Below are 12,926 nucleotides of genomic sequence, written 5' to 3'. Positions count from 1 at the left end.
CAGCCAGTTCTCAATCCCCCTCGCTGCTCGTTTGACATTGCCCGTGGGCCTGACCTGGGAGCCCTGCAGCTTCAGGATGGGAAATCATCAATCAGTGCTTGTTGGTGACTTTACATGAAGCGTGTGGAATGAATTTCCCAGTGGACAGAAAACAGCATCGCATGTCACAAACCAGAATGATACTGGAGAGAAGAATGCACACGTTGGTGTTCTGTCCACAGCACTGCTAAAGTTCAGTAGTTCTGTGTGTGCCACGTGCCTGGGAGAGGGCAAGGGAAGGAGAAGAGTGAAAGGACCTTGCCCTGTTAGCCTCTGTGTAGTAAGAAAGCCCATTTTCTGGAATGATTTGTTGCCAGCACCATCCTACTAGTGCTGAGTTACTGCACTGCCCTATGGACAGAGCTCATACTACATCCGAAAGAAACCTGCCGTGCTGCACTTGTGGATCGCGTTGTTTTCATGTGGATCTGTGCTTAAGAGTGTTCCTCTCATCTTCTTTCATAATTCTCTCACAAAGACATTCAGTGCTGTGTCTTTGCTACTTGTAAACAAGCCCCGAGTTTCGTCTTTAGATTACTTATCATAGAAAGTGTTCAGAGTAAAATGACAAAAAAAGAGCTAAGTAGGTTTTTGTCCTTTATTACTCTGCCTTCTGCTCCTTTTATTTGAAGTACATGTATACTGTTTTGGCATGCTAAGCATATTTTTAATTTAATTTAATTTTACATCTTTTTTTCTTTCTTTACAATTTTTTTCTTCTTTCTTGCTGTCCTGCCTGAATTTCTATATAGATGAATGAAATGCTTAAGAAGGTACAATATTTATATTTTAATTCAAAATATTCTTACTGTTCACTGTTAAAGATGAATTTGCTTTTGAGACAGGCAGCAATCTGCTTGCATTTTGAATGTAATATTTGACTCTTATATAGTAGTTGTTTATCAGTAATATTTGCAGTGAGTTACTAAATTAAATTCAAAAGCTGAAGGCTCTTTATTTCAGCCATTAATTATGGACTAGAAGAATCGGCCCACTTGCCTTTTCTGTGGCAGATGTCTTGCTACAGGGCACTGCCCAGCACTTCCACCACTGGCTGATCTGAGAAAGAGGGTCACAAAAGATCAAATAGTTGTTTTGTATCAAAATATTATGAAGGATAAATTTAATTCTCAGCAGCACTAGAAATGTACGGTGGAGTCTAAGTAGATATAAAACTACCGTGACTGATTTTAAGATCTGTAAAAGATGATGACAAAAACCAATTAATTACTATTGTTATATAATTAGATGTGTGCTTTTGAGTCCTGTATTTTGCTTCTGGAACACCTCATATAAAATCACTCCATGTATGTTAGACAAGCCTTGTGTGCAAGAATCCACCTGCAGGTGTCTCAGGCCTCCTCTGCAAATACTTTCTGGTATTGCCCACGGTTGTCCCAGTAGGATTTGTATAGAAATTACTGGGATTTTGTGCGTAGCCCCAATTGCACTTTTAATAAAATGACTGTAATGTGAGTATCATGTAAGGTCATTCATCTAGAGTAACTAGTGGATTGTAACTGTTCACCTTTAAATTAACATGTGATGTTAACCCTGCAGTTTTACTTTGGCTTCCTTCAGCTTCACTGCATTTTCAGTGCTTTAATAAAGCCAGCTATTGGTACAGGTCATTATGAGTGTTGATAAGTAAACACAAATTAACCGCTTCTTCATTAGCTGGACTTTTCGCATCTCTCTGTGAGTCAAAGTACACACTGAAAGGAAATTGTAGAATGCTGTTAGGAAGTAATTTTATAGTAATTTTGTATGTAAATAGTAAAATAAGGCAAAGCATAGCGAAGTTAAACCCAAATTATAAATAAGATTATTTTCATATAATTTCTGCTGTCTTTTGAAGTTTGATACCCAAGAAGATGAGAAATTGCTGCAAGCAGCAGAGAAGTATGAAGCTGAGTGTACCTCCAAGTTTCCAAGCCGCCAGTGCCTGACAACTGTAATTGACCTTAGTGGGAAATCAGTTTTTATTACCAGATACATAAAACCTCTGAATCCACCACAGGAGCTTCTTGATGCCCACCCAAATAGTTCTCAAATAACAGCAGTAAGTACTTAGGAATGATAGCAGAGTTGTTTCAATGATATCAGGGGTTACAGGTTTCAGAACCTGTGTGTGTGTGTGGTGTGTGCACATGCACCTAGGCACATCAAGTGCGTATGCATGCTGTATAGGTAAGCTCGTCTTGAATGTGGGAATTTGAGGAGTAACTTGCTTGGTTTGGTTTCCTTGTAGGAACTCGTGGCCCGGTATGTTGCTTTGATTCCTTTTTTGCCAGACAGCGTGTCGTTTGCTGGGATTTGTGACTTGTGGAGTACATCAGACGTAAGTAACGTAGCAGAAGTTCCCTGTCCTCTTACTTGTGAGGTAACATCCATGCTGCTCTGCTGTTGGGGGTGGGCAGTTTAGACTGGGAGCTCTTGAGGACCCTTCTGATCTAAACTATTCAGAGATTCTCTGATGGTGAGCACTATTTTCATTTCTAAACAATTTAAATAATGCATTATTTCAAATAATTATTTCAAATAATGCATTATTTCATTATCTGAGCACCAGTGCTTGAGAAAAGAAAATACATCCTGATGTAGCTGTGCCAGTACTTCAATCTTTGATAAGTTGTAATTGAGCAATTGCTAAGAATACCTAAGGTTTTAAACTGTTCCTGTTTTTTCTTTTCACTTAAAAAACAATCAAGATGTTTTGTCAAGCTCAGATAATGTCAGCAGGGATGTGAGGTTTGATATTCTACATCATATACAGGTAATTCCTGACATCTATAGATTGGCAGCAAGTAATAAGTTAGTACTGACAAGGTAAAAACATCACCCTTTTTCTGCAAAATTTAGAATAAGCCAGAGGACAAAGACCTGTTTTGCTTCAGAAGTGTTGGGAAAGAGTATTAAATGCACACAGAAGACAGAGCGGTAACTGAGAGCTACGTAACAAGACCTTGCTTTGTATCTCCATTAGCAATTTCTTCATCTTCTGGCGGGAGACGAGGAAGAACATGCTGTGCTCCTGTGTAATTATTTTCTTGGTATGGGAAAAAAAGCCTGGCTTATAATTGGAAATGCTATTCCTGAGGTAAGAGCATATTTTTGTTTGATCTGAATATTAGTTTTTATTCTCCGAGTCTTTGGGTCCCACCAAGGGATAGAATTGTCCCATGTTGGCATATTCTTCCAGGGAGTAATCTAAACATTGGAGCCCTGTTTTGTCAGAGAGTGAAACTCAGATTACAAGCCCATCTGACTGCAAGTACAAGTCTGGTTTATGGATTTGTTCCTGGACCTTTGCTTCCAGTCTGAATGCAATAGCAGTTGTGGTCCTTGTAGTACAACAGCAAGTATCTGCAAACCTGCTTTATTCTTTGACTGCTATAAATGATCTGACAAGGATAAGGGCTATGGAGAGGGTCTGTTTGAAGGCGTCTCCGTTGTGAAGACAACCTGAGACAGGGCAGGGCTGGGACTGGCTAAAAGGGAGGTGACAGAGTAGGATTCAAGTTCTTGCCAAGGATTCTGGCTGGACATACATGTCATCATCCAGCTGATAGGAAAGCTGTAGCAAAACTAAAGAGCCGTTCAGCTACGAGGTAGTAGTAGCTTTTTTCAGGCTCAAATGGTCAATCTTTGCCTTGCGTAACGTAGGCAGATGGTCTCTGTTGCACCTTGTTTATGCTGAGGCCACAGTCTGGCTAAGATGGACTGAGAATTGAAACATTGAGGGCTTCTTTGCCCACAAGGAGTTGCATTTTTCTCTGTGAAACACTCAGGTGGCCAAGCAGCCAGTACGCTCTTCTGAAAGACATGGAAGACTGTAGTTCATGATGTTAATTTCTATCGCTAGCATCTCAAATTACCAAACGCTTGTGAAGGTTTTGGTCAGTAGAGCTAGGGGCAAAATCTCTGTTAGACACTTTTCTTCAGCTCGTTCCCAGCTTCTGCAGCAGCAGGAACAGGGACTCGGTTGTGTTCCATCTTGTCCAAAAACGATGTTGCTGGTGGTAGCCCTTAGGGAAGCATTAGATGTGTGTGCGCTCTAAGAGGTGGGGGATATTGCAGGTATTTCAAGGCGAGCAAAAAAGCCATGCTCAGCATGATCCATCCTTCACGCTGCTCTGGGATCCACCAAATTCCAGGAGGGTGGGAGAGGGGAAGGATGGATAAATATGGACGGACAGCCTGCCTGGGAGCTGTCGAGCTGAGGTGCTGGGTACTGAACACTTGTCCATATAGGCAGAAGTTTGCAATCTCTCGTGGCTTTGTGCAGGTGTGAGAAATACCCACATTTACTTCTACAAAAGAAGCACACAACATGATCTTACTTCATTAAAAGTTTTATGTTTAACTGATTTTTTTTTTTTATAACATAAAACTACTTTCTCTGCTGAGGGAATGAAGGAGTCCTCTGGAAGTGATTATTTCACAGCAGTTCTTAGTTGAACTAAGATGACTTGTAGAATTTCTGTTTAAAGAGTAGCTTGGGGCTGTTCTTCAAACATTTCTCTGCCATTTGAAGGAGACAAAAAGGGCATCGTGTTCGGTATTCGTGGATTGAGTTGTAACAATCTGTAAATTCTTCCAACCAGTTTGCCAAAAGAAAAATACTATTGATAGTAAAAATTGAATATTCCAAACAATACTTAGCATACTATCTTTGGAGACAATTTTTAAACTTTTTTTTTTTTTTCTTTCTTTCTTCCTAGGGAGCAACTGCCTATGTGTTAACTTTGGAGCAAAATCAGTATGCAATTTGGAACCCCAGTACTGGCTGTTTTTATGGGCAATTTGATACTTTCTGTCCATTAAAAAATGTCTATTGTCTGATCAGCTGTGATAATGTAAGAGCCTCCAGTCTTTTCATATTTCTGTATTCCACTCTCTCTGTATATATATTCCCATATATATAAGCACAAGAGTTGAAATTATATTTCTTCATCACCTGTATCGTGAGTTTGTGCATGTTAGTGTAGCTGCATCTCTGATAAGTCAGTCATGGCATTAATGATTGTATCTGATTTTAATTAGGATTTTCAGCCACCTGAAGCAGCTAAGTAGTTATAAGATTTTTTTTTTTTTTTTTTTTTTTAAATATTCAGAAGGCAGCGCTGCCTTGTTCCATGGGAATTCACACTGCTGATTCCCAGAGCAGCTCAGGAGTGTACAGTATTTGATAGCTGCGAGTGCAGAATGGCTTCTGTTATGTGCCAGGAATTTTTTTTACATGCTTCTAACTTTCTTTCAGATCTGGTTTAATATTCAGGAGTACGATTCGCCCGTGAGGATCAACTTTGACACCAGCAAAGCTAAGCTGTGGAAGTCTTTCTTTTCACGAAGCTCCCCCTACCCTGGCCTCAGCAGCATTCAGGTATTAACCTACCCATTACCGACTGAGTGTGAGTGTGGGCGGTGGGAGATGACAGAAACTACACACAGAAACAGACCAAGTGCTTTGGACTACTCTGATTTTACAGTATTTTAATATACTTAATGTGTTTTACAAAATGTTTTTAAAATACCAGGCCCTTGTTAAAGAATGAAAGCAGATTCACAAATCCTGTGAAATGAATGTGCATCTGTTGTCCTCAAAATGCCCCTGTAAGATCTGAGGACAAGAGCACAGAGGGACAGATCTCTAAAACACTCAAAGCCAAAGCAGTAGCTTGGCACTGTAACCTTGGTCTGTCGAGCAGCCGTGAAGGCAGCATTTCAGTCCCTGCTAATGGCCTTAGTAAGCAGGCCTGAATTTCTCTACTGATAATCTAATGCATAAAAAAAATGAGTGAAGAATGCTGAAAATAAATAAATGGAGAGTCACACACATTAGATTCTTATGTTTTTATTTTGTTTCATTTTACTAAGTAATACTATTACTAAGTAATAGATTGTTCTGGCATAATTGTGAGCTCATTTATGAGTTACCACAGTAACTCCTAAACCTACGTTGTTTTAGAGCTAGGAAAAACTGTTGTTTTTAATATTTAAATCTTTTTTATATTACTAGCCTGAAGAATTAATATACCAGCCTTCGGACAAGGCAGCTGTGGTGGAGCTGCAGGGCAGGTAATGCTACCTCTAAACCAAATTTTACCAGCCTCCTCACTGCAGGAGGAGCAGCGTCCTCAAGAGTCCTCCCCGGGTCCTCTTAAGAAGCCACATTGAGGGCTGGGACTTTACCAAGGTCTAAATGAGAAACTCTCCTCCAGTAGAGTCTTTCTTTCATTCCCTTTAATGCAGAGTGACAGAAGTGGGGAGGAAATGAAGCACGACTGAGCACTTCTACTGTTGCAGTATTTCTTAATAAGCTAAAATAGATGAGGGGCAGAAAGAAAGAAGGGAAATAGGCTAAAAACCACTTTAAGGCCCTGGGTTCCTCTGTTTGTGCTGAAGCTGAGGATATAGCACAGCATCGGGCTGTGCTGGCAGTGCTTTCCTGCACGTTTAGGTATTGAGGAGTTTAACTGAGGTCACTTGTAGCCCCATAATCTGTATGCAGCAAGTGGGTCAAGGGAGAGCATTTCAGCTGTCCAATAAATATTAAAATGTCACAATGTGCATCTCACCACAGGATTGAAAAAATATTAAAGGAGAAGATTATGGAATGGAGACCAAGGCATCTAACACGCTGGAACAGATACTGCACCTCAACCCTGCGCCACTTTCTGCCGCTGCTGGAGCAGAACCGAGGCAAAGATGTAGAAGACGATCATCAGGCCGAGCTGCAGAAGCAGCTCGGAGACTACAGGGTACAGCTGGGAACTGTGGGGCCTGTGCTGCGAAACTAACACAGGAGAACAGCAGCCCTTATGGGGCTCTGGGGCACTGGGAGTTACTTTCAGTAGCATGAGGTGGTGATGGCAGGACCATGTTACAACCTCATTGCTGAGGGCCTGCATACAGAAGCATCAGAAAGGGCAGGCCTGGTGGGCCATTCTGGTCTCTTTGAAATGTTGGAGAGAGGTGCTGCTCAATGGAAGGGAGAAGGGGCAGCCCTGTTCTTGCTACTGTGGTACCACACCAACAAGGGCCTCTAGTGCATAAACACACGCGCAGTTTTTAAATGCTGGCGGGGGGTGGTGATTGCCCTCAAGCCCCCTCAGTGAACACCCTGCACTTGGGCCACAGCCAAGCGCACGGCTTAGCCAAGCACTTTGCCCTTTATTTAAACAAACAGCTGGGTTTTCCCCTTAAAGAAAGTTTAAGTAGTAGTTACTAGACCTATACCTGTACCAGGTGTGTTCTGCAGCAAGAACAAGTGGTGTCAATACTGGGCACCACTCTAGGAAATTTCAAAGAAGTTCCAGTGTCTGTTCCTCTTGGACAGGGTAAGTACTATGGACAGTGCAGACACAGGAACACAAACTGCTACCAATGACAGAGCACAAGAGAACTTAGATAACAACACGAGTTAGAATGATTTATTTATTCCAGTGCCTTACCTTTTCTTTTTGACTTACATGAGGGTTTTCTTTCTTTTTTTTCATTCTTCTCTCTTTCCCCCAGGTCTCTGGATTCCCTATTCACATGCCCTTTTCTGAAGTGGGACCGCTAATAGAAGCCGTGCACAGCACGGGCGTTCACACCATCGACATTCCCAGCGTCGAGTTTGCTCTGGCCGTGTACGTCCACGCTTACCCCCAGAACGTGCTCTCCGTCTGGGTTTACGTCGCTTCGCTCGTACGCAACCGGTAGCGGGGACGAGGCTGAGTGCCCCTATGGAACTGCCCTATGGAGGGGTAAAGAGAACTGGCTGCTTCCGCTACTGGTTTGAGCTACCCCTGTACATCAAAAGCTCCAGTAGTTTTTAAACATTTCTATTTTAATAAAATATTTATAATAAAATCTGTGAAAGTGCTTTTTTTACAGTGTAAGATGAAATATTTAGCTATACGTTATAGATGATCATAAAAATGGTTCACTGAACCAGAAACTCAGATCAGTGCTGCAGGAGTGGCGTTAGCTGTTAGTAATGCTGTCAATACTTCTGCCTTCACTTCTTCCAAGACAGAGTGAGGGTGGGTTGAACTTAGGGAAGATGGTCAGCAGGCTGCATCAGGCACTGAGAAATTAGGACTGCTGAGTTTAATTCCAGCCTAGGTTGATTCTACTTGAGGTTTTATGTGCCTGCTACCTCCTTCAGAGCCTGGGTCTGGCACCTCTTCAACACTGTAAGCAGGAGAAGCTCCTCAGGAGCAGCCACAGGGTCATGGCCTCTCACTGGAAGCAGCTCCTGCCTCTCGTATGGATCCCTGCGGCCAGGAGCGGCTGCAGGAGCGCAGGGCCACCCCTTTGTGTGGGGCAGGGCCACCCTCTGGGTGCTGCTGCCCCTGCCAGGAGCTGCTCGAAGCCGGCAGCGCTGTCCTGGCCCCGCCTGCTGCCACCCGCTGCCTTCAGCCAACAGCAGCAGCAGCCCCGAACAGCTCTAACACCTGCTCAAAGCAAGTTTAGCCCAAGCAAATTTCACACAGCCCACTTAGAACCGGGAGCTGCCAGAGCGGTACCTTTCTCCTCGCCCCTGGAGCCTTAGAGCTGCTTCTGGCAGCTCCACACAGCACCTGGGTTGGTGTTAATAAATGTCCAGTCACCAACCTTTGTTTTACACCTGTGATTTAGAACTGACTTCTTTGGAAACATTTCCAAACACATCTCACACCAGCCATGGAAAGTACTAGCACAGAGGGTGTAGCTCTGCAAACAAAAACGCTGGAGGCTACTGGCATTATATACATGGATATTACAACTTAAAAGCACATCTATTTGATATATTTGACATAAAACTTCTTTATTGATGGGAATGTTTTATTTGAGTATGCTTTCCAAGCCCAAATACAAAACCAAATGCAAAAGGAAGGTGAGATTTTTCCCTATTTTGCAGTTATAAAGAACTTGAGGATGAGAGGAAAGGGGGGAAAAACAAGGCTTCTAAAGATGTGTAGTTGTTACCCAAATGCAAACAATACATTTCAACTTATCTGCAGAGCTCTACAGCGTGGATTTAAAAAAAAAAAAAAATCCCATTCACTTAACACAAAATAATCCAGTAGACTTAAGTGCCAAACTTGGAGAAAAGTAGCATAAAAAAAAAAAGAGAGATGTTTTTCCCATCTTCCCCAAGTTAATAAAATACCCCCCAACACCCTTCAAATCCACGGAGCTAGTGAGATTGTTACAACAGTGTAGAGCACACTCGGGCAGCCGCGGCTGGGGCAGCCCCTCTCCGTGCGGCGCGGCGCAGCGCGGGGGCAGAGGCTGCGGGCGGCAGGGGAAGTGCACGGCAGCGGCCTGCGCAGCCACGGCAGGGCAGCCTCACTCGCCAGAGCGGCAGCAGGCCCGAAAACCACACTGCAAGTTCTGGCATCCACTGGCCGTTTCAGCATGGGGACCTGCACGAGAACAGAGCACATGTGAAAAGAAGGAAAGAGGCCTTTCGGGATTCCTAGAGCCTGATTATTCACAAAAAACAGTAACAGAACAGTGTTCTTCATTGAGCACTGTGCACAGCTGAAGCACTGGTGACAGGAAAGCTTGATGTTCTGCTCCAAGGCTTTCCTCTCTGATACTTCAGTCCCACGACAACAAAACATTCAAATTAACACAGATGTACAATGTTGAGAAACAAAATCACCAAGTGTAAGAGCCTCTCAAAGCTGTTTCAGAGCAGAGGTCAATTTGCACAACACATTATTTTACTCTCAGTTTGCGAGGTCCTATTTATTATGACAATAGCAATACAAACAATACCTGCAAAACAATTTCTGCTAACACAGAGAGTGTTTTTAATGCTGGAAAAAAGCACTAGAGCAGTTTTCTCTAAGCAATACTTCGTTGTTGGCTAAACTTGTATTTTATCCCTAGAAATTGAAAGACTGCAAAGAAAAGCATCTTAATTATCAGTTCAATTATCAAAACCCCTAAATCTAAAAATTAGTCCATAAAAAGAGTTGCAAGCACAAACAGGGTAAACCAAAACTGTAGCTCCACCCACCTCCACTTACCTTTACTTACTGTAAACCCTTTAATTTGAAATATTAAAACGATGAGATAGGAAACTTAAAATGTATTAGTAGAGGGTTTTATTTCCTGCAGCCTTATGTCTGATTTAGAGACAGGCATTTATTTGCTGGTTGACTTAACTCTGATACCCAGTTGAATTCAACATTTTCAATTCTACTGAAGCAAGAGGGTAAAGGACTAACCAAGACAACCCCCTTTCTTTCCTCTTTAGTAACTAAAACACAAGAACAAAGAGTATTTGTGAAGCCTTTAATATACTGAGAAAGGACTAGCAAGGTAAGGCAGTGAACCAGGTCAGCATGGTTGCCAAGCAGGACAGGTTGTCTTTTCCTCAAACTTCAACTTAAGGTCATAATGCAATTAACTCCCAGGAGCCTGGTGTCTGGAAATCAGCTTTTTGCTTCATACTGTACCATCAGTGGAGCAACATTCTATAAGATAATGAAGTTAACCATTTTATTGATGCATGAGACTTAATAAAATCTCAAACTACAATGTAGGACCATATGCAGAATATACTAAGACTTTCATTTCAATAAATTCTATTTTTTGACACAGAAAAAATTCTCTCTCAAGCAGAGCTCAGGAGTGAGCTGCAGGGAATGTCCTCCCACATTCCTGCCCATCTGGAAAAAGAAAAAAATCATCATTAGGTCCTACCTTTTCCTCTGGACACCTTGTTAAGCTTAATCCAGTCCTATGGCAAATGAGGATCTTTGATAGCCTTTGGTAAGTGACCTTACGAAAACCCAGATTTATCGTGTCCCCCAGACCTCCTCTTGCCCCCAGTGCTTGTCAACGCCCTTACACAACTCCGGCAGGTTGAGCAAGGCACTGTTTCCTCTTACGGCAGCCTCTTTCCCAACACACCAGCCTTACCCGTGCGCTCAGCGCCCCTGCTCTCGGGTACAACCCATGGGTGGACGTCACGGGAGGGCTGTCAGAGCCACCCAGCGCTCCGCAGGCTCCCCGGATCCTCCGGCCTGCGCCGCGACGCCCAGGCGGCCCGTGCTGAAAGCGGCGCCGCGCGGCACGCTCGCAGGCCCCTCCGGCCCGCACGGTCACGGCCCCTCTGGCCCACGGGGCTCGCGGCGCTACCGCGACTGAGGGTAACACTGCTGCCCCTCAACTAACACTGAGCGTGGGCCTAAGTCTTTCACGCCCCTTACAAACACACTGCTTCCCCGTTAGCGGGGTTCACAGCTCGGTCAGACATGTTAAAGGCAAGACTGAACTGGCTCCAGCACCACTGTCTGAGGAAGGTCATTGATCCACTCTGTATTTTTCTAGCCCTTCTTTAGCTTCTCTTTTTACATCTATCTGACATATAACTGCAGAATTCAATTCCCTTTTGATACTCTTAAATTCAGACTCTTAGTTTCCATTGTTTCCATTAGTTTCCATTCCACGCCTGATTTTTTGCTACCTGTTCATGCAACTCTGCTCCTGACTTCATCTGGACTAGACATTATTTCCAAAGGGTATTTAAGCCCTTTAATCCTTCCCCAAATACGCTCTTCTGTTTCGACTCTACATACATTGGCCTGCTCGTCTCACCGAGACGCTGTTTAGGGAATATAGCAGCTCTCTCTACTTCCATTTCTATCATTGAGGAGGGTGATGGTCATTTCCACAGGATATCTCGGATCCTACAGTGAATGAGCAGAGTTCCTCCCTTTCCACCAGCTCCGTGGTGTCTCTGCTGCTGGCACCGACACATCAGCTAAGGGCCTGACTTACAAAGCAGCGAGCCTGGCGTCAGTTTACCTGGTGAATCAGCGTTCGTCTTTATTCCCAGACCTGCCACAGCAGATTTATTGCTGCTTCCTTCCAAACTAGATTACCACAACGCTCTTTATACTCATTACTCAGACGCCTCAGGTGACCCAAAACACAGGCCTACTTATTCACCCGATGACTTCATTTAGTTACATGTACCAGCGAAACAAAGACATTAGTCGAGGCTTTCTAGGAGAGGTTTAGCCCTGCACCAGTAAAACGTAACCGCCCGGACCGGGCGCACGGCGAGGAGCCGCTCAGCCCAACCCGGCCGAGCAGGCCGCGGCCTCCACGTGCCCGAGCGACACGGGCCTGTGTGTCCAGGGCCGCTGCTCTGCCCCACCAAGGGGCAGGGCCGAGGGGCGCGCGGGCAGCAAGGAGAGCACCGCAACCCGGCGCCGTCCCCAGGCCGCACCGCCCGCCACGAAGCGCGGCCGGACTCAGCGCCTGCACAAGACACCCCAGAAAGGCTACAGGTCACAGCAAAGCCCTCATGTGTCAACAGAGACAACAAAGTGGCATCTAAACCATTCAAAGAAGGCTGCATTCCATGCTGCCGGTTCCAACTTTTTGTTCTGCAAGACTGACGTCTTTTCCGACACGATCCCAGAACAGATCTCCTTCCCCGCAAACAACCTCTGATAAGCTGGTGGGCAAAGAAAATTATGAAATTATTCTCTACAATGCTTACAGATCAGCAATCTTTGAATAACATTTAATGCAATCTATATATATACACACACACTTGAAGAAATGTAAACTGCTTCAGATACGGAATTATTTTAATGAAACAGCCGTTATTTTCCCTACAGTTACTCTAAAAATACCAAAAATGCCAAAGAATTTTTGGTATTCTACACTCTGATAGTGTAAAGTGTCAGAGAAATCCGGGTGCCCATAGGGTGGAATAAGGCACTAGTTCAACACTATAATGATAACATAATCAAGTCTGAATTTCTTTCCCCCCACTTAGGTAAAGCTGCAGATAATTCAGTAATTCCTATTTCAGAATTTTAGTATAATGTCTTTTAATTGGCTTCCATCTTCCAAAAAAGCAAATAAAAACACCTGAGATG

The 12,926-nt window shown here is 43.7% G+C and overlaps 2 protein-coding genes across 2 annotated transcripts in view; one reads left to right on the top strand and one right to left on the bottom strand.

Moving 5' to 3' along the window:
* CC2D2A (coiled-coil and C2 domain containing 2A) overlaps nt 1-7,874 on the top strand; it is a 43,876-nt gene extending 36,002 nt beyond the window's left edge. Inside the window, exons 27-35 of the mRNA XM_026052402.1 lie at nt 792-812; nt 1,898-2,101; nt 2,291-2,380; nt 3,026-3,139; nt 4,764-4,898; nt 5,303-5,425; nt 6,062-6,120; nt 6,626-6,803; nt 7,561-7,874. Of these exons, the coding sequence (XP_025908187.1) occupies nt 792-812; nt 1,898-2,101; nt 2,291-2,380; nt 3,026-3,139; nt 4,764-4,898; nt 5,303-5,425; nt 6,062-6,120; nt 6,626-6,803; nt 7,561-7,749 (1,113 nt within the window). The 3' untranslated portion in view covers nt 7,750-7,874. The remainder of the gene's footprint in view (nt 1-791; nt 813-1,897; nt 2,102-2,290; nt 2,381-3,025; nt 3,140-4,763; nt 4,899-5,302; nt 5,426-6,061; nt 6,121-6,625; nt 6,804-7,560) is intronic.
* A 964-nt stretch (nt 7,875-8,838) lies between these two features.
* The window catches only part of FBXL5 (F-box and leucine rich repeat protein 5), a 34,505-nt gene continuing 30,417 nt past the window's right edge, over nt 8,839-12,926 (bottom strand). The window contains exon 12 of the mRNA XM_026052405.1: nt 8,839-9,440. Coding sequence (XP_025908190.1) covers nt 9,364-9,440 — 77 coding nt within the window. The 3' untranslated portion in view covers nt 8,839-9,363. The remainder of the gene's footprint in view (nt 9,441-12,926) is intronic.

This window comes from Nothoprocta perdicaria, unplaced genomic scaffold (genome assembly GCF_003342845.1).
Source record: "Nothoprocta perdicaria isolate Ctin4 unplaced genomic scaffold, notPer1 scaffold_88, whole genome shotgun sequence".
NCBI lineage: Eukaryota > Metazoa > Chordata > Aves > Tinamiformes > Tinamidae > Nothoprocta > Nothoprocta perdicaria.
Note: the sequence above shows the minus strand (reverse complement) of the source record. Positions and strands in the feature narration are given on the sequence as shown.